Here is a 20031-nt window from a genome sequence, read left to right on the forward strand (position 1 = left end):
GTGGATATTTGAGGTCTTGCAGACTGTTTGAATGTTCAGGACATTAGCTTTGATGCCATTGCCAAATTCTATCTTAAAAATATTGTAATCAACTGAAACTGCAGGAGGGAATTTAGCATGGTTAGGCTGAAAGTAATTAATTAAATTAATTACCAATTAATTAAAAAAATTGGTAATTTTTCAACTTGCTTTTGTGATGAAGTGCGCAGTTCAAAGCCAAAGGAGACAACTCTTCACATCTTCTGTGCTAGGCCCTGGACTTTACTGCTGCGGAAGCTTACAGCTACTAAATGCTTCTGTGGACATAAGGGGCAACTAGGTCAAGCACACAAAGGAAAAATCCATGAAGGTGGTCTAGGTCAGGAATTGTAGATACAGTAGTGTCCCCCAGCCTACAGCCACCTCCCTTCAGGCAATTTACTCTGTGTACTTGCTCCATGCTTGTTCTTTTGTCTCAGCTGCCACTCACAGTCCTTGCTGGAAACGGTTTATATGCTTGCCGGACTTCTGGCCTGAGCCCTGTGCCTTAAACTGCTGCTATGTGGCCATTTTCAATTTAGCTGTGTTTTAGAAATGCACGAGTTGATCTTCAAATACTTTGTTTTCTTTGATGCCCTCATGGGGGAGTAGCGAGGCTCAGCTTGCTTGGTGGTACCCTCTGATGAAAGGCGCTATGTGCACAAGCATCAGGTTTGGCTAATGTGTTTATGTGACTCTTGGCCAAGGAATGTATGCACTTTTTTAGTAAAGTGTATGTGCTGAAATATACTGAGAGAGAGGAGAAGAAAAACAAAACCAGAAACATCCATTCCAATGGGACATACTTGAGCATCCAGCAGACGTAGCTTGATATGAAAGCGTTACATAATATTTGGAATCTGATTAAACAAGAGAACTCTGTGAAATTGTAACAATTAACAAACACTGCACATCACATAATTTTCAATGTTGTATTAGGTGTTAGATAATATTTAGGCTTGGTTAATAAAATGTGAGAGAGGATTGAAAAACTCATTACAATAACCCCATTGTTGGAGTATTTGCTGTTGTTTTGTGCTCTGTCGTCGACCACCTAAGCTGAGAGAAATCTCCTGGCTCCTATTTGTTTTCTTTTCCAGTGATATTGAGATTTCCCGAGCACAGAGTCCAAAAGCTGTTGATGTACTTGCCAAGGAGATAGGATTGCTTACAGATGAAACTGAGATCTATGGCCAAACCAAAGCCAAAGTACGTTTGTCCCTGCTGGAAAGGTTAAAGGATCAGCCAGATGGAAAATATGTTCTAGTTGCTGGGTAAGAATTCATAGTAATATCATTTATGTCCACTCTTTCTGCTCATATTATTATAAACATACATCTTACATCTTTTATTGCACTGCACAAATAAGAACCCTGAAAGTTTTTGGCTGTATGTTACTCTTTTCTGATAGCGAGCAGTTTTTGAAATTTTTTGAACATGGCTTTTCTTCCAAACTGTTATTACTGAAGTAAAGTATATTTTATAAAAGGTAGTGTGTTCTAAATTTCTTAAATGTTATCTGTGGTGTGTGGAGTTTTTCTTAATGTTTTATCAGAATTTTAAATGTTTAACTTGAATATTTAAGTCTGCGTGTATTATGGCTGTTTATAAACAAACTTTAATAGAAGCTATATGCTAATCTTTTGATATTAACAATAAATACTTTTTTTATTGAAGAACATATTACAAAGTTAAAAAAGCCATGTTTTTCTCTGAAATGTAGACATGTCTCCAGGCAGGCTTATCCTGCTCACTGTTCCCACGATTAGAGCAAATGCTGTGCTCAGCAGGAATTATGCCTTCTCTTCTGAAGAGCTATGGGGTTTTTCTGCATTGTGACACAACATTTTTCATTCACCTGGTTTGCTAAGTGGAAACTTCTCATTGTGAACAAACGTGAAAGTTTTTGTTAATATTTAAATTGCAATGTGTTCTTTATATTCTGAATTAATCTCTATGGTTGCTTCCTTGTAAGTAAAACCCATCAGGTTTAAAATACAGCTTTAGGCTGACCCAGAAGGTGGCTGCTCTTAACTACGTTGATCTACTAATTGCTCAGCTGGGCTAGCGTTTCACAAACTGCTTTACTGCCTTCCCGTGGGGACAGCCTGGGTTTCTGGCACTAGCTGAGATTGAGCCATTGTAGACTGAGAGACTTGATGTTACAAAGCTGAGGCAGGCAAGTTATGAAGCTGTCTTCAAAGCTATGTGATAAATGGGACTGTATAAATAAGTTCTTGGAGGATGTTGGAGCATTTGTTTAAGAGAAGGAATAATAGCTGAATGAGCTTGGTTTCCTTTGGTAGAGTTTTATTTTGTATTTTGCTGCTTTGGAGAAAGAAAAGCAGATTCAGCATTTGGCTGAGTTTGAAGAAAGTTGCTACCGTGTATTTCAGGCTCATGTTGTCAAACACATCAGTTGGGTGCCGTGCTGCAGCCTGGGCCAGGCTTCTCTAGCAGCAGTATCTCACAGAAGCAGAGATTTGAAAATGTCTGGAGGTGAAAGGTAGTATGATGCAAAGCCCTATTCAGGTGTATTTTAGTTGAGCTGGATTGTATGCACCAGTGCTTATGTTTCTTCACACCGCTTTGTCTCCCAGTCTTCTTCAAGGAAGGTATCTCAAGCAATTGTCTGAATCCTGTTTTATTGGCACAGACATGAGTGTGTATACACATGGAAGAAATGGGAAAGTTTTGACTAGCAAGATGAAAAGCTGGCAACAAAGAGAAAATTCTACCTTCCTAAGTTTATATAACATGCAGAAAGACTGAAATATGTTTTACAAACAAATGGCTGGGTTTGGTACCTACGGGACTTATGCAATATGTTGCTATTTGTAACTTCTCTGAAGTCACTGCGTCTTGTGGAGTGAGCACGAAGCCACATCTGCTGTAGGAGGGGTGCCTGGGCAAGGTGGATACAATAGTGGGAACGTTCTCTGCTGAGAGAGTTCAAAGTCTGAGTTTGAAATATTGTACATATAAACTATGTATGTAACTTGTGTTTGTGTGTTCTCAGCTGTTCTCATTTGCTGAAATGACTGTAGCAGGAAATGATTTTAAGCGGGGAACTGCATCTGATGGAGAAATGTTCAGTACAATGAAAACTGAGTATCATGCAAGTGTGGAAATTGGGGAGTCAAATAATATCCTCAATTGCCTTCTTTGTTCTCTCCCTGCAAAGGCAAGGTCAACCAAAATGTGCCATTTGGATTATTGTGTTTGTTCACAATAACCAAAGATGTTTAGCAATTCTTTTAGAGTGATGCAGTATAGGTCTTCAGAATAAGTTTTCAGTGCTTCAGAGGAAACATTTAAGATACATGCTTATACTTCATGCTGTTTGGTTTGATGGAAATATTTATTATGTATTATGTGAACTTTGCATACGTGATGGGAGTGAAAAGTGTGCGTGTATTCAACAACCTGCAAAATTTTCAACCTCAATCTGTGATGCAGCCAGTGACATTTGAGCCTGTAACTACACAATCAGGTTTAAATGTTTCATGATGTCTAGGAATTATAAATATTTGCTGCAAATGCTCTTCTAGTTTATTCCTGATGTGCTAGAGCCCAAACTTCTTGTTCTGAATAGCAAAATGCAACCTTTTTATCTCTAAGGATAGCTGTATTTATGACTTTTTAAAAAGTTGCTACTAACTGGAAAGTCGTTTGCACTTTCTGAATGCAGATGAATACACCTAAATGCCTCATCCAATACGTACCTGCATGCTGAAAAGTTGTGATTTGATTAACAGAGCACGTCACTGAAAAGTAGGATGAAGAGCATTATTTTCACTTTTTTTTTTCATTCTCGCTTTTCTTTTTTCCGTGTGTGCCTGTGTGACTTGTTACAAGGGCTCGTGTTAAGACACCTTGGGGTCAGAGTCATGAGTTATCATGGGGTAATTAGCTCTTGGTCATCAACTGCCTGTATACAGGGTTTTAGTGTGCTAAAAAAAATTAAATTATGTTGCAGGATATGTTAACTCAAACTGCCTCCCATTGACTGCAGGCTGAGAGCATGCAAATGAACGAAGTTTGTGCATGACTAGAAGCTATGTTTAGTACCCAGGGTGACTTATTCATACATTCAGGCATGTAGATAGCGTATTCGTAAACACAATATGAAACTACATCTAAAATTTATTAGACTCTATGTGTGTTCCAACATTTTGTTTTTAAATGCTTCAGTGCCGTGGCTTTTACCAGATAATTCTGGAAACTTGTTCACTTAAAAAAATGCAAGCTGAGAAATAATAGAACGTGGAAAAATTACTAAAAGCAGCATTGTATTTCACAAGTGTGTTGGATTTTGAATGCTGGAAAATTTAAAATCAGTGTTTTTCCTCTAACATGTTTAGGGTTTTTTTTATGAACTGCCTTTTCAGTAAGATGAAAATGGACGGAAATAAATGCTAAATTAATGCTTGTACAGGTTATGTGATGGTAAATATCTTAGGGACAGAATTTTCATGTTTGGAATCATATTTCACTTCTAATGGGTAAGTGTTGAATTGTATTTCTGTTCACTGTATTTCTTGGGCCATAAGGTGCTTAAAAGATAAGAAAATGGGTAGACATTAAAAAAAAAAAAAAAAAGGAAAAATACAGGGAAGAATAAAAGGGGAAAATATCACTGCGTTGATGCACTGAAACATCTGACAGTCCAAAGCAAAGTGGCTGAGACAGTTTGTCATGTATTCATCATGTCATTGCACAGCTCCTGATTGGGATTGTCTTGGGTGGGTCTTCATCAGCTTTTGAGAGTTCATAGTTATGGAGTCCTCAGCCTGTTCCTGGCTTCATTCAGTCATTTTAGCTTCACAGTGATCATTGTACTTTTGTATATGGAAGCTCCAGTCCCATTTTGAGAACGCTACTGCAATGCTGTCATAATCTCTTCTTGATGAAGTGACAGGAGTTGTAACAGTTCTGTGCTCAGAAATACATTTCCAACAGTTGTAATCTTGGATGGGAGATATATGTAGGTGAGGCTGTCATTTTTGGGGAACTTGATTGCCCATGCCTTCCATAGCTAGGCTTTGCAGGTTTCCACGTGGATCACAGGAATGGTGCACTCATTAAAATCTTTGAAATTGCTGATACTGTTGAGTTGAAGCTAGGAAATTTGAAAGAGGAGAACTGCCATATATCCAGTAAAGTTCTTGCTGGAGTCACAGCAGCTGGGGTAGCTATGAGGAGGTTACAGCTGGTGCAGTGTATCATCTCACTGTTTGTTTATTTTCTCTTTGGGAGACCTCTGTAGCTTTCCCACAGAAACAACTCCACTGTAAGCTAATGTGATGTATAACAAACAAACAAAAAGTCTGCATATTCTTATCTTTGTTTTGATATACATAAAGAGAGAAGGCTTTCCAATGTTATGGAAAACTCACTCTGCCCAGGAGCTGGTGACTGCTTGGTAGGTGGCAAAGTAAGTTTTAAGGAGGAAAATGGTTGTGGGGTTCTGTGTTTAGATTGAAAACATATTGAAGAAATTTGAAGAATAATGGAAATGAGTGTAAAAGTCTCTTGAAGCTCATTAAAATTTACTGTATTTTAAAGGGGTTTTTTTCCCCCTAGATTTACATAAGGTCAAAACACAGCATTGCAGAATTCAGCTAAAGTTAGCCATTGGCAGTTGTAATTTTATACTCATGCGAGTGAGTGACCTAACCTAAGTTGCAAGAGTGTAGGCTTAGTAGTGTAGCCAGCAAAAACATCTCAATGTCCACAAAATAGCTTAAGTGGATTATTTTATTTATAAAAACTGATCAAAGTAGGCCAGGTACAAAAAGGAAGATATTTAAAATAAGCTTTCTAAGAAAATTATTGGAATGGAAATTTCTTTTAATTTCAGGCTTTTTTTTTTTTTTTTTTTTTAACTGATATTTAAAACTGAGGTTCTGGTAACTGTTGAAACTATTAAATAACTGTTTAGCTCTTAAGGCTGCTACTGAGCCTCTGAGAATGAAAGGTGTCCTGCCAGGGCATCTTATGTGAGATGAGAAGTTGAGAACAGGTAAGTGAATTGCCCAGAGCAATCTGTCTTCACTGAATAGGTGATTTGCAGAGCCCTCATGTTTTGTTAAATCTGTAAGGTGGAAGTTAGGTTTTGATTACTCAGGGGTTTGTGCCTTTCCTACCTGCTGCAATGGATGAGGTTCCTTGGGAGTGTGTCACCCAAGTGCCGTAGACCATTTATGGAAGTCCAGTTGCTGGTTTTCTTCTTCTATCACAGCTGCCTTTAGACCTTTTAAGCCTTTAGATATTCATCTGAGTAACTCTAGTTCCAGGAAAACTAAGGATCACAGGGCTTCACGGAAAGGAGAGAACAGATTAAAATGAACAAACCCATCTGAGGAACACATTGAAAGCAGCATAGGCCGTTAAAGCTGAGCAGATTTGATGAGGTCAAGGTCCTGTCTGCAAAGACATGTCTGTTTACTGCTGCAAACAATTGTGTGCTTGTATGAGTACACTGGTGAAAATAAGCTTGCTCTAGTTCATTTTTACAACCCCTTTGGTGGAGTCTGATTCTCCCAGAGTGCCACATTTTTCTCAGTAGGGATGTGGCTGGTGCAGAGTATCAACGTACTGGAAATTCAGCAGAGACAAGAACCGTTCCTCCCAGTTTGATCAGTGAGCAATGGTGTGTTTCTGTTTTTGTTCTCTGGAAAAACATCTTCCTCGTAGAAAATTCCCAGTGCTTTCTGGCTTATTTGACATTGTTATTTTTGGATAGGCCAGCGAGGTTGCCAGAGCATTTTTGTAATGTAGCTCTTGATGGTGTGTATCTTCTGCATAGACAGTACATAAGATTCTTCATGCAACTACCGACATGCCTTCTGATTATGCATTTGTCAATTCCAATTTCATCTCCTTTACTGAATGGTAGGCTGCGTCTTTGATTTTGCTTGTTTCATTAGAGTTGTAAAGAGTCCCTGCACTGCCGTGCATGCCAGGTCAGCCTTCTGCCATGTTTTGAGCACCTGAGTAAATAACCTAGTGATGGTGTCTCTGAATTCTCTTAAATGCGAACTTTGTGTGTCCAGTGTTCAAAAACAGAAGTAACCACCAGCAGGATACAATTTGTCTGTTAGCAATGCAGCTGTTGTATGCACTGAGTTTTGGGGGTTTGTGGGAAGTTCTTCTTCAGTGAACAGTTATAGGTGTCTTTTTTCATAGCAGAATAGTTTGCTTTTTTGGTGGGTTTTTTTTGTTTGTTTTGTTGTTTTTTAAATAACTGATAGCTTAAAGACTTACTAGCTTGTTAAGTCATTCAATGAGTGCAGTAATGCCTCAGGATTACTTATGTATTCTTTAAATCTGGCTTTAATGTACAGGAATAAGAGGATCAAGTAAATGAGATTAGAGCAGTAGACAAAAGCAAATGAGACAGCAGGAGAACAAGGGGCAACGAGAAATCATGCTAATAATGATTGAATGGGTTTTGCGCAACCAGTGTTAGAACAGTAGTCAGGAGGTAGTAAAATTGAGTTAACCTGGCTGTGGTGCTCTGAAAGAAGCATCTTTGCACAAGAGTAACGATCCTGGAATAAAATAGAGATGGCAGAAATAGTGGTGGGAAAAATGGTAGCAACAGTAGAACTGGGAGGGCTCACTGTCATGATAATGTAGGGGTTAAAAAGTAGGCATTCTTCTAGGAGCTGCAAACACAAAAGAAATGAAGTAGCATTCTGTGTTCCTGCAGTAGATCAGAAGGAAATAAGAAGGCATAATCTGGATAAAAAGATGACAGGGATCTAAAACCGCTTTTGAGGGTAGATAAAATGGATTCTTCTCGGGATATGCTCTAAATCTCCCACCTTTTGTTGACTGTACATAGATATTTTGCTAAAAGTCTGTGAATTCCCTTTTATGTCAAGCGAGTGCTGTTCTATGAATGCAGGATGACGAAATAGTCTGGATAGTAAGTTACTAATGACAATTTAGGATCTGATGGTTGGCAAACATGATGTTATAAACATGGGAAAAAATTACTAATAACAATGTCTAAACTTAATAACCCATGTACTACATGGTCATTTAAGAATAGTTCAAAGCCATCAGTAGACAAAATAACTATTTCTGAAGAGTCTTAGTTCAGGGAGTCTCTTACAGATGTACTAAACCCCATTGATTTCACTGGAACTTGAATTAAAACATTACTTTTCTGAATAGGAAAATTCTTTCCTAGAACAGTATAGAAGATATTAATTTGGCTTGCCTCCTATTGCCCAAATTTTTCCAGATATATCTAACAAAGGCTTCTTTTTTTAACAGAAAGCCTGGGATCCAATGATGTAAAAGAGATCTGTGACAAGTTAATGTTTTTCATGTGTTTACATTTTGTGGGACAAAGAAGGGTTTTTGTCAATCTGTGAACTAACTGAACTAGGCTGAATCTTAAAGGCAAGGAGACAAAATGGATGTCTCCTTGCATTTGACAATTTTACTAATGTTTTTGTGCCATTTGAATTGTGATCTGAGGATAGCAATGTCTTGGAAAGATTACTAGTTAGGAAAGGAAGTGTTTCTAATTAGAGCTAAATGATTTAGCTCAAGTTTTGAAGAGATCGTAGGATAAGGGTTCCTCTTTGACTAGGATGCGTGTGCATCCTTGGGAATGAACATTAGTTCTTAACGTCAGCTTCGCTAAGGTACTTAGTTCTCTGCAGGTAGTGAAGGCAGCAAAGATACAAATGGTTACACTTTGCCAAAAAGTAGGACTTGTGTGAGAGTGATGTGAGGGGAAAAAAGGACAGGGGTGTTTTTCTTTTGCCAGTCAGAAGGAAAAATGCTGTACCTTAGATGAATCATCTGAGTGCCTTTTGGAGACATGAGATGTGTTCATGCTATAACGAAGAAAAGAAAAAGGAGAAAAACCCCATCACCCCCCATGCTTTTAACATGGATCATAAACAAATGTGCTGACCTTGAAAGTAGGGGGGACATCTCCTAAACGGAGGTGTCTGTCATTCACAGAAGGCTGATGAAGTTTTCTACTTGCAAAATCAGCTGTCATTGTACCTTCATTAAAGGGACAAGAATAGTCTTTGAGGGGACGTTAGAGTCTCTGATTTGAGATTGGATGTCTTTCTAAAATTCTGTCCTGATTCAGTCATGGTCTAGATGTGGGAGTTGTAGCATGAGGTTTCTGAGCTTTTGTATAGGAGGTTGGAGTGTGTTTGTAATTGTCCCTCATTCATCATCCTTAAATCTGTAAAAATACCGTGAAACATAAGTGTAAAATAAGTCATGGTCAGTTAAATAGAGTGAATTTTGTGTCCTGTATTATTAAAAAAGCAGTTGATCTGTCGTTGTTGAGGGCTATGATGACATGGAAGCTGGAGAGGGATAGTTGAGCTCTATGAACAAAAGTGTTGGTTATTTAATTTAAAATATTCTATTATTTCATTCAAAGTTTGAGCAGTGGGAATAAAACATCTCACGCATTACTACAGAAAAATATTAATACATGCTCAGTATCTTGATGGATGGATTGATAATGAAACTGGTGAGACTTTTGTGCTGTATTAAAATGTCTAAATTCAATATATTCTTTTTAGAACTTTTGCCAAAATAATCTTCTCTTTTTCTGCTATCGTAGTAAATTGCTTAAATAGAAGACATATGTATATTAGCATTCCAACTTGAGCTAGGGGCTAACATTGCAGGAGTATTTTTGTGGAGATAAAGTAATCTTATTGAAATTTGCTGTACAGATATTCTTCATTGAAATCAAAAGGTGTAAGTTCTGATATCCTTAGCCAGGCTGACATCAGCAAAGAATTTTATTAATCTTTTTTTCTTGTTTTTCTAGAATAACCCCTACACCCCTAGGAGAGGGAAAAAGCACAGTCACAGTTGGTCTCGTTCAGGCGCTTACTGCACACCTTAACATTAATTCCTTTGCTTGCCTGAGACAACCTTCCCAAGGACCTACATTTGGAGTTAAAGGTACATAATATTTGAAGACTCTATGAACTCTTTCAGATTAAAAGGAAATACTGGTTGGAGTTTTGTTTTGTTTTGTTTTTCTTTTTTACTTCCTTAGTTACTTCACTTGCTCAGTGGATTGTCTGAATGGGAGCATATTGGAATTTTTTATAAGTGTATAACTAATAGATAAAGGTTTCTTGCTCACATCTTCCCATACAAGGTTCGTAGCTATGTTCATGTACTTAACATGTACTGATAAAGATGCAGATAAAGCCCAAACATAATGAAAGGCATGGGGATGTGTTAGCCAGGAGGAGTTTTGTGTGAGTACACACCCTTCCAGGCACTCCTCTGCTTGGAGACTCTAAACGTGTCTTTAAATGATACTGTTTAATTCTTCCTTGAGAAGGAGTCCTAAATCCAGTCATATTGATTGGAAATATGCAAGCTGAGGAAGTTGGCAGTTACGCATATAGTTCAGCTGTGTCTGCATCATACATTTGGCTAGGTCTGAACCTCTTCTTTCTGTTCTTCTGAGTTGTTGCCCCTAATCGTGGGCTGCTGCGTTTTTGCCTAGAAACCCTTTAAGAGCCTGAAAGCCAGGTAAGAGCCAGCCAGAGTTCAAGCCTGTCTTCAATGCTGATAGGATGTAATGCAATCTTCTTTTTTGCCATTTCTCAGCTGAGATTGGTGCCTAACTGGGCAAGCACTCCCCATCTGCTCTGCTTTGCTTTGCTGAAGTTTAAGTTAACAAGTTTGATTTCAGCTGGAAGGCTCCTGGTGCTTGGTGCTTCTCAACCAAGACTGGTGCATGTGAGTGCTTTAATCCTTCCGCTCAACTTGTGCGTAGGCTACAGCGAATGCCTTTGCCTGTACCCTGAGAGGCAGTGGGGAAGGACTGCTCAGGCAAGGGTGTGAAGATTTCATTCAGAAGCAGTGCTTGCTTGTGACTGCTATGTCTTTCCACCCAACAGCTGCATGTGCATGACTGTGTCCCAAATCAGGTCAGGAGCAGAGGGTAACCCTTATGTAGCCGAAGTCTGGGCCAGCCATCATGTGTGGGCTTTCATTTCAGCTCAAGAATTCCCTTTTTACTCTCTGCTGAAAAAAGCCAGCAAGGTTTAACAAAATACTGTTTATTTGAGTGCATCATTGATCCCCTAACAGAAATCAAAATGCTGAGAAATGTGTCATCGACACTGTGTGTTTCACTTGGTGTATTTAAAGGTGATTGTTTGGGGTTTTTTTCCAAAACTGATGTGAGTGTGATGTGACTGTATGCTTTCCTGTGCAGGTGGAGCAGCTGGTGGTGGATATGCCCAAGTGATTCCCATGGAGGAGGTGAGGCATCAGGGGAGGCAGCAAGCCCCTGTCCCTCTGGGAGTGGTGGGCAGGCCAAGGTAGCTGCTGCAGCACTTGGTTGGTGGCGATGGTCTGCCTGGAGAATTGGGGTGGTCCTTGCCATCTCCACGTGGTCCACATGCCTGCTGTGTGACGTGGAGGGGCTGTGGAGTGGGGTGTAAAAACGTTGAACAGACACTACATGTTTGTAACATCTTGGCTGTCCTTCAGGTGCTTCCTGAGAAGAATGCTTGCTATCTACGTGTAACATACAAGACAAAGAGCTGGCTACTGCTAATTTTTTCCTTTTATATCCACACCTATTGCAAAAGAGAATGAGAAAGCATTATTTTTCTGCTGGAATAGCAAAAGGCAGGGATGCCCAGGGCTGGTGGGTTGAGGAAATTTCTTTTTCAAATGTAAATTTAATATTTCTTTTTAGCAGAAATGACTGAGTGTGGCAAAATGAACTTGTTTTTAGCAAGGCTGATCCTCCTGTGGTAGTGAGACATATGCCCAGAATACTGTGGAGGGGTGCATATCACAACTTTTGCAAGATGAGTAGAAGGAAGATGATTTGGCTGAACAACAGTGATGAAACAGAGAAGCCTCCTGTGAAAAACTGTTTCTTCACAGGTGCAGGCTCTTGGGGAGCTGCAGGGGCTGGGTCTCCCCATGGGGGTGGCCAGGCAGGGCCTGTCAGCTGGGACCTATCCCATCCCCGAGCCAGGAGCAGGCAACCAGGGGCACTGGGTCAGCCCCAGCCCCAGGCACTGGACACCTCCCTGCGGATGGACTGAGGCCAGGCTGGGATGTGGGCCAGGCTTGGTGGGGCATGTAGCTGGGCTGGGCAGGGCTGAGGGCAGCTGGAGGCTGGCCCTGCTGTGGCATCGCTGGGGCAGGGGCTGATGGCCTCGGGCGGCTGACGTGGGGGGCTGGGCAGGGACACTAGGGGCTGCTGGTGCCCCAGGGACCTTGGCACTGTCAAAGTGAAAGAATTGTGTTCTTACCTTTAAATTAATCTGCAGCTTTCCTCTACCCACAAGTAAAAGAATTTCTGTTGAAGAGGGTGCCATCCCTAGCTCTCTTGGAGAGTTTCTGAAAATCACGTGCCAGCTTTGGGAGGAGCTGGCTGGGTGCATGCTTTCAAAGTACTGTCACTGTGAAAATAGCAATACTCTGACAGAAGTGTGCACCCTTGCCTAGCACAACATTCACAACATAAAGCTGCGTGATCCACACATTTATAGACAGTCTGGGTCAAGGACAGAGATGGAATGTAGACGGTGTGTAGTGTTTCTTGTTGGCTGGCTGCTGCCATCCAAGCTGGGTGCCTTCCTTAGCCTCCCTCCCGTGTCCTCAGCAGGCTTAGCTGTGCACCCAGGTGCATCAGCATGCTGTAGCTGACAGAGTGTAAAATGTCAGCAGATTCTCTGGGAAATGGGACATGTAAGGATAGTACGGCTAAGCTTACGCACATATTCACACTGCTTGTTTGGAAATACATGATGGTTTCACTCTAAGAGAGTCTAATTTAGAGCTCAAAAAAACCACTCCATGGCCTGAACTGGTGAAGTACCACCTTGAAAGTGCACAGCTGGTCCAAACAGAGCCCTAATGTAGTGCTTAGTTACAGTTTTGATGCCCTGTTGCACGTGAGTGTGAGCACAGTCAAAGGCTTGTGTCGGTTGCTGTCAGTGATCTTCTGCTGTGGGTGCTGGAATGCAATTAAAACTGACCTTCCGCCTCCTTCTGTCAGAGATATATAAAAAATACAGTACCTATGTAACGCTAGTCCTGATCTAATCTAAACTGGTGATTTCAGATTTTTCCACAAAACTTTGTCAGGCAAACTGTGTATCAGCAAAGCTCATGTCTGGTCAGCTATGGGCTGTTCTCCCGTGGCTAACAGAAAGCTGGCATACACCCCCAAAGCTAGCACGCACAGTATGCTCTGGGGGATTTAACAGAGATCTGCACCTCTAGTCCAGGTCAATTTGTAAATACTGATGGTAAACTGATTTAGTATTAATGATGTGGAACTGTAGCCCTGGGCTTTTCACTCTTGGATCATTTAGCAAAGATGGCTTTGTTTGGATAAACCAAGGGTCGTTTACTATGTATGCAGGTGAAAACAAGTCCTTCATGTAGTGTGGTGTGTTTTCAGCCTGATAATATTTCATTTACAATGATAGGTGACTAATCAGAGCTGCAACCTCAAGGAGAGAGCAACGATTGTTGCTGCTAATGTGTCTGAAATTAATAAATTGAGTTAAATGGTTTCTTATAAAAAGATTTTGTTGTTTTCACCTTCTAGTTCAATCTTCATCTGACTGGAGATATTCATGCTATAACTGCTGCAAATAATTTGCTGGCTGCTGCTATTGATGCTAGGATCCTGCATGAGAACACTCAGTCTGATAAGGTGAGAATTATTTTCTGATATCCCCATGACATTTTTTTCTTTTCAAATTTTCAGTAAACTATATTTCATAGTAAAATACATTTATTATCTTTTTGTATTTTCGCTATATGAACAGAAACTCTTTCTGAAGCCATTCTATGTTCTGCTGGGAAATTTTGCTTGTAGAATATATTTTTCTGGCAAATAGTTACCATAAGGTAGTTTTTAAGATATGGATCTTATGCCCAGAACAATGTCAACTATTTCAGACTGTACTAATACTCTAATAAAATATGGTTTTAATATATATAATCTTAGTCTTTTTATTAATTTGTGTATTCCTTTTAAAGTTAAAAATTAACACTTCTGATGTATAATTGGGTATGTTGTACCTTAAGAAGAGATTGTGGGGAAAATAAACTAGCTCCTCTTCCTGCCTCTAAATCTGTTGTGACCTTAGCACAAATGCTAACTTAAGTCTTTAAAGAGAAGGGAGAAAGTAAAGGAAGGAGCCTCCTGGGTTTTGGCTACCGTGTTAAAACTGAGCAGGGTTGTTATATCCCCTTACCTGGTATGACACAAATGTGCATTTAGGCCAGTTTGCAAATAATAGTTATAGTATGAAGAGTTTGGACCTTGGTTAAAGTTTTAAAAGGTTCCAAATTTCAAAAATAATATTTTTTTTTTTTTTTTTTTGGTGAAACATAGAAACACAGTAATTTTGGTAACTGGATTTAGACTGTTAAATCATAGGCACTGTTCAAAAGCCTACCAGCTTTTCTCAGAATTGTTTTTTAAATTACTAACTTATGTGGTTGGGAATTTCTTACTGAAATTAGTCTGAATAAAATGAAAACGTTAGCTTTTTATTTAATTAGTTCCTGGTCATAACTTTTTCTTTCATTAACTTCTTGGGTGTTTTTTCTAGGCTTTGTTTAATAGACTGGTTCCAGTAGTTAATGGTGCGAGAGGATTTTCTGCTATTCAGCTTGCCCGTCTGAGAGTAAGTTGTTAATGTAGTCTCTCCTCAGTTATAGTATCTCTTCATAAAATGTACTTTCTTACGCAACTTGATTAAAATAATTTGATGTATGGCACTGAGTTTGTATAAACCTCCCTCATGAATTTATCAAGTCCAGACTTTTTTCTGAAAGCATCATCCTTGAAGGAATAGGATCTGGGCCTAATATTATTTTCATAACTAACATTTTTGCTATTCTTTTCTCCTGAAATTAACCAATAATGTTTTTAAATGCTATGTCTTTCCTGATGAAATGTTAAAGTTAGAGTTTTTAAAATACTTTTCCTATTATGGTAAAGTCACATTTGAAAGCTCACATTCTTTGGTTTTGAAAATTTATTAGAGCATATACTTCTGGGATTTTATTGATGTCAGTTTGACAGTGTTCTTCCTTCGAGGGGTAGAAGCATATTTGTGTGCATAGTATATTTTTGCATCCCATCTTGCTTCCTGAATGCTTCCAGAAGAGCTTCCTATCCAGTTCATGTATGAACAACATATCTGGATTTGAGGCTGTCATTCTGATAAATAATGAGAGCATGGCACAGTGCACTAGCATAGGGGAAGGAGAGTATGAACACCTTGAATATGACCCTTAAGGAGAGCTTCAGTCTCCTGCTTCCAGTTCCATGTTTGTTGTTGGCTTTTGGGTCCTGACTGGTGTTGTTTCAGAGTCACCAGGTGGCAATGGATAGCTGCCAAGTGTGCACTTGGAACTGGGGGTGGAAAGGAGGATAGAGGTAAATACAGCTTCTGTTTTGGGGAAAAAAAAAATAAAATTAGTTTGTCATAATATTTTAATCTTTTGTGCAGCTCATTTGAATGCCAGTAAACTAAAATGTGGATGATGCCTGATTGACTCTGTGGCAGAGTAGATCTCACAGAATTTTCCATCAGAATTTTGGATTATTTTCATTTTGTCTTTGTTTACACTGTGTATAGGGTAACAGGTTGGGGAGGAGGGGGAGTGTTTTGGTTATTCATGACATACCAACTGTCTCTGCTGTTGAAATGGATTTCTGTCTCTTCACATGAGCCGCAACTCAGTAAAAAAAAGTTTGGCTTTATAAAATTCAAATATATGCATCATAATTTCCATATGACCAACTTATTTTGCTGTGAATTATTTTTAGTATAATGATTCCTTATACTTAAAAAAAATCAAATGTAAAATAACATTGTTATGGGATGAGGATACTTTTTTTTCAAAAGAGGCTTATTAAGATTGAAACTCCTTCCTTATGTGTATGGTTTGGACTTGTAATTACAGAAGGTCCCACGCAAATATATTTTTTTTGAAATCTTTATCTAATGTCAGGAACTACATTTCTCATTCCCCTGCTTCTCAGCTTTTTTCTCTTTTTCCAGTAATTATTAGCCTAAGACCTCTTTACCTTACCTCTCTTTAACTGCTTCTAATCCAGTCTTTTCTTTGTCTCCTTTTCCAGTTCTGTGTCTTACTTCCTTCCATCCAGATCGGTCAGCTTTTTTCTTGCTGCTTAGGTCCAGTATAGACATTGTTGAGACCCTGGAAGAGACAGGCTCAGTCCCAGTGCCTAGTCCTTCTTGCAGCATTTGAAAGTTATAAAAATGACTGAAAATTTTGCTGTCAACTCTCTGTGGAAAAAAGCTCTGGCCAAAATTCTGTGGAAAAATGTATCTGGGTAAATGCCTGATACACCAAGCAGGAGGGATGAGCACTGAACTCTGATTGCCCTATCCCAGTAGAGATGCTAGTGGGATACTGCTCCTTTCTCAATTGGCTTGTTTTCATAGAATTTATAAGAAACTATCTCCTAACTATGTCAAATTGGATCAAAATTGGCCAACATATTAGAAAAATACTATACAGGCCTAGCAGTTGAGGACATAAGTCTTTCTTCATTAAAACTGGGGTGAAAAATCTTAGGGTAACAAGTGTCAAAATTTGCAAGGTGTTCTCAACAGCTTTTTGCCCTTCTCAGTACAGTGGGAAATGCCCCAGTGCCTGCATCTGGATTTGAAGGCATTCTTCACAGCCTGAGACACCAATCCTCAAAAAGGAGCATCATTATAACAGTTTTAATACTCCCAAAATTATGTCCCTGGCTTTCTAGAAACAGCTGTTGGATTAAATAGGGAAGTAACTGTGGTAGCTCTTTGAAACTGAGTATTTTTAGACTTTTGGATTTGCATTACTTTCAGTCCTGAAGTGTAAGCATTTTGATTAATTCACTGAGGAATGCTTTCTAATGCCAGAGAAAAATAAGATTTTTTTTGTTTTTTAACACTACAGTTCTTGAACACAGTTTTCTGATCCATCTTTATGTAGATTCACCTGAAAAGTTTGGTGTTACTGAAGTAGCAGATCTGTAAATCCAGGAGGTATTGGCTCATTCATTATAAGTGACTGGGTTTATGGATGATGGGCTCTTAAAGCAGAAGTTTTTATTTCATTCAAAGATGATTTGTACAAGACAAAGCATGAGTCTTTCAAAGCTTTCCACAAACTAGAACAAGCAGTTAATTATCTTTTTACTAGTAACTGATAATGTTGAATTTTCTCTTTGATTTACATTGAGAGTTTTTCCTGTGTAGGAAAGAGATTGTTAATTTAATGGCCCATGAGTATTTCTCCTTTTTTGTTTCATTTCTTCATTTACACTTACCTGTATTTTAGTTACAAGTGATTTACTGTGTGCTTTTTTTTTTTAATAATTTTGGTCCTGACATGCTTCTTTCCAAAAATGCTTGCTGAAAGTGGGCATGATAAGCCAGAGCAGCTATACCATTTGAAGCAAAAAAAAAGCGACTTAATTGCATTTCTTTAACTTGTTTTTGTGTAGAGGCTGGGAATAAACAAGACTGATCCTGGGACTTTAACAGAAGAGGAGATCAGCAAATTTGTGCGCCTTGATATTGACCCGTCTACCATAACATGGCAAAGAGGTGTGTCATCAGAAAGCCTCATTTCAGCTTGGATTTAATTATTACTTATGTCCTAATTTGATTAATTTTACTTGAGTCGGAGCTGTTCCTGCTCTCTGACTGTAAGAATGACCCATTTGCGAGTGGGAAATGTGGGTGCATAACAAATTTGGGTGCAGTATGTTGCTCTAAACTTGGTCAAATATCTGCAGTAACGCAAGAGACTTCGCTAATATTCTGAAAGATATGTTGCTCTGACAGTTTAAGTACATCCCTTTTTTCTCTCACATTCGATAATATATCTTAAAACATACGGAAGTGGCTTTTCCGTGCGTTTTACAAATCTTATCTATTCTTTTCTTAACTGTGTCTGTTATGGTTTTAGATTATTTGTACTTTACTTGATTTTGGTCCCTCATCCTCCCCAGCTCAGCAGTCTGGGTAGCTCAGAGACTAAATAGGCCTTAGGGATGATGTGTTTTTCCTATTTTTAGAGTGTCTTGAGTTGTTTGCTTTGTTGGGAAAAAGAGGTGAAAGATGTGCTACAGTTTCAACTATGTATGCCAAGCAAACCAATATCTGCTCTCACACCCTTAGACAACTGCCTTCTGCATTTTCCAGTTCTAGTGCTGGGTTAAATTTTAGTGTTTACCTCAACTTCTGTAGCTTGCTCTTTCTTTTTTAAGCAAGTAAACTCTGCATAAAATTTTGAGCTAAATTCTGTTGGATTGTATCTTCTTTCTAAGTTCTCAAAGACCAAAGTTACTAGTTTAAAATCATTGTTAAATGGAATGCATTGTGATGCTCAGAGAAATAAGGTGAATCTATTGAGAAGTGAGGAGTCTTGGCCATGTTTTACTGTGCCCTTTGTGTGCATGTCATCTCAGACTTGGGATATTTTTCTCAAGATAATACTGTGAGATGTGGCATAAGATGTTTTTTATTAGTCGCACAGTGTGTCTGGAAGAGACCTGTATTAGGATGAAAGAGTAATATAAATATTTAGAGTAATATGACTCATCGGTTTTATCAGCACGGGTTTGGGAGGAGGCAACATTACTCAATAGCTGTTAACCTCAAGTGAGTTATTTAATTCATCTCAAACAATGTTAGTGAAACTTCTATTCCCTACAACTCTATAAGAAGTACATATCTTAAACATTTCAGAAAAAAAATTCTTTTTAGGAATGTTTTAGATAACTTGGAAAATGTTTTCTTTGGTACTGTTTCTGCAATCTGTATGTCTGTGAAGCTTGTTTACATACCAGGGAATTTGTAGGGCAGAAGAGAAAGCTATCACATTGAAAATTAATTTTAGTTAGGACCTGTTTCCTTACAAGTGTCACAAGCTTAAAGTTCATTGTCATCATATACTAACTTGAACAGGTACAAAAGACTGAAAAGAAGGAAAGCTTCCCCCTGGTATTCAGATCCTGTTTGTATCTCTAGAGCATAGGGAAGTAGATGTATTAAACCTAACACTTGGTTGAACTTAAACTTTCTGAAATGTTTACTTTGGGTAAAGAGGAGGGAAAATTTGGAGAAGGAAAAAGTTTTTGTGGCAAAACCAATTATTACATGTTTCACTACTTCTAAGTGCAGCTGTTGGAATCTTCCTGGAGAATGAATTCTGACCATGGTGAGAAAGCCGGTGTCTCCCAGTGACCAGAAGGAGTTGCAAGGGTTATAATTTGATGGCAAGGGTGGTCGGGGTTACATGATCTCACTAGAAAGGGTCAGATAAAAAGCAGCCTGCTGGCTGTCCAGGATTCTGGGAAGGCTAGTTCCTGCTCTCAGCAGTGCTTAGGTAGACAGGAAAGACATTCAGGTCTGCTTAAGGCTGCTTGTGAGACTGAGCTTCCAAGGAGGAGGAGGAGTGACTTTGTGCTTGAGAGATCAGCTTGCCATATGGCTTCACGGTGGCATATGGTACCACAGCTTGGTATGAGGCTACTGCTTCCATGTACCCGGCTCTGTTCTGCAATTTCTGCCAGTACTCTAGTACTTTGGATTATGACTGCATATAAATAGAAACCAAAATGAGTTAGCCAAATCTGTGTTGCACCATCCCTTAAATGGAATTCCTGAAGAAATTAGGGGCCTAAATACCATGTAGTGGGAAGAAGGCACGTATGGTATTTACAACAGCCCCATGGGAAATACCCAAGAAGGGGAAGTGGTTTAAACCTTGCTTTTCTCACAGCTCATTCACAGGATTGAGATTCAAAATCCCTCTTGCTCTTGGGTAATTACGTCATCCTTTTCTGCACAGACAAATTTGTTAATCTCCAGAAGCAGCAGGAAAAGTGGGAGGAGGTGATTTCACTGACCTTCAGTACAAACAACTTCTTCAGAGGTTCCTTGATTCTCTGCTTCTAAGTGAACAGGGCTC

The 20031-nt window shown here is 39.1% G+C and overlaps 1 protein-coding gene across 1 annotated transcript in view; it reads left to right on the forward strand.

Annotated features, from left to right (window-relative positions):
- Nucleotides 1-20031, forward strand: part of MTHFD1L (methylenetetrahydrofolate dehydrogenase (NADP+ dependent) 1 like) — a 154335-nt gene that overhangs the window by 26857 nt on the left and 107447 nt on the right. Inside the window, exons 11-16 of the mRNA XM_086461102.1 lie at nt 1119-1292; nt 9848-9984; nt 11261-11307; nt 13625-13732; nt 14640-14714; nt 17558-17660. Of these exons, the coding sequence (XP_086317228.1) occupies nt 1119-1292; nt 9848-9984; nt 11261-11307; nt 13625-13732; nt 14640-14714; nt 17558-17660 (644 nt within the window). The remainder of the gene's footprint in view (nt 1-1118; nt 1293-9847; nt 9985-11260; nt 11308-13624; nt 13733-14639; nt 14715-17557; nt 17661-20031) is intronic.

This window comes from Leptosomus discolor, chromosome 2, assembly GCF_034619465.1.
Source record: "Leptosomus discolor isolate bLepDis1 chromosome 2, bLepDis1.hap2, whole genome shotgun sequence".
Lineage (NCBI taxonomy): Eukaryota > Metazoa > Chordata > Aves > Leptosomiformes > Leptosomidae > Leptosomus > Leptosomus discolor.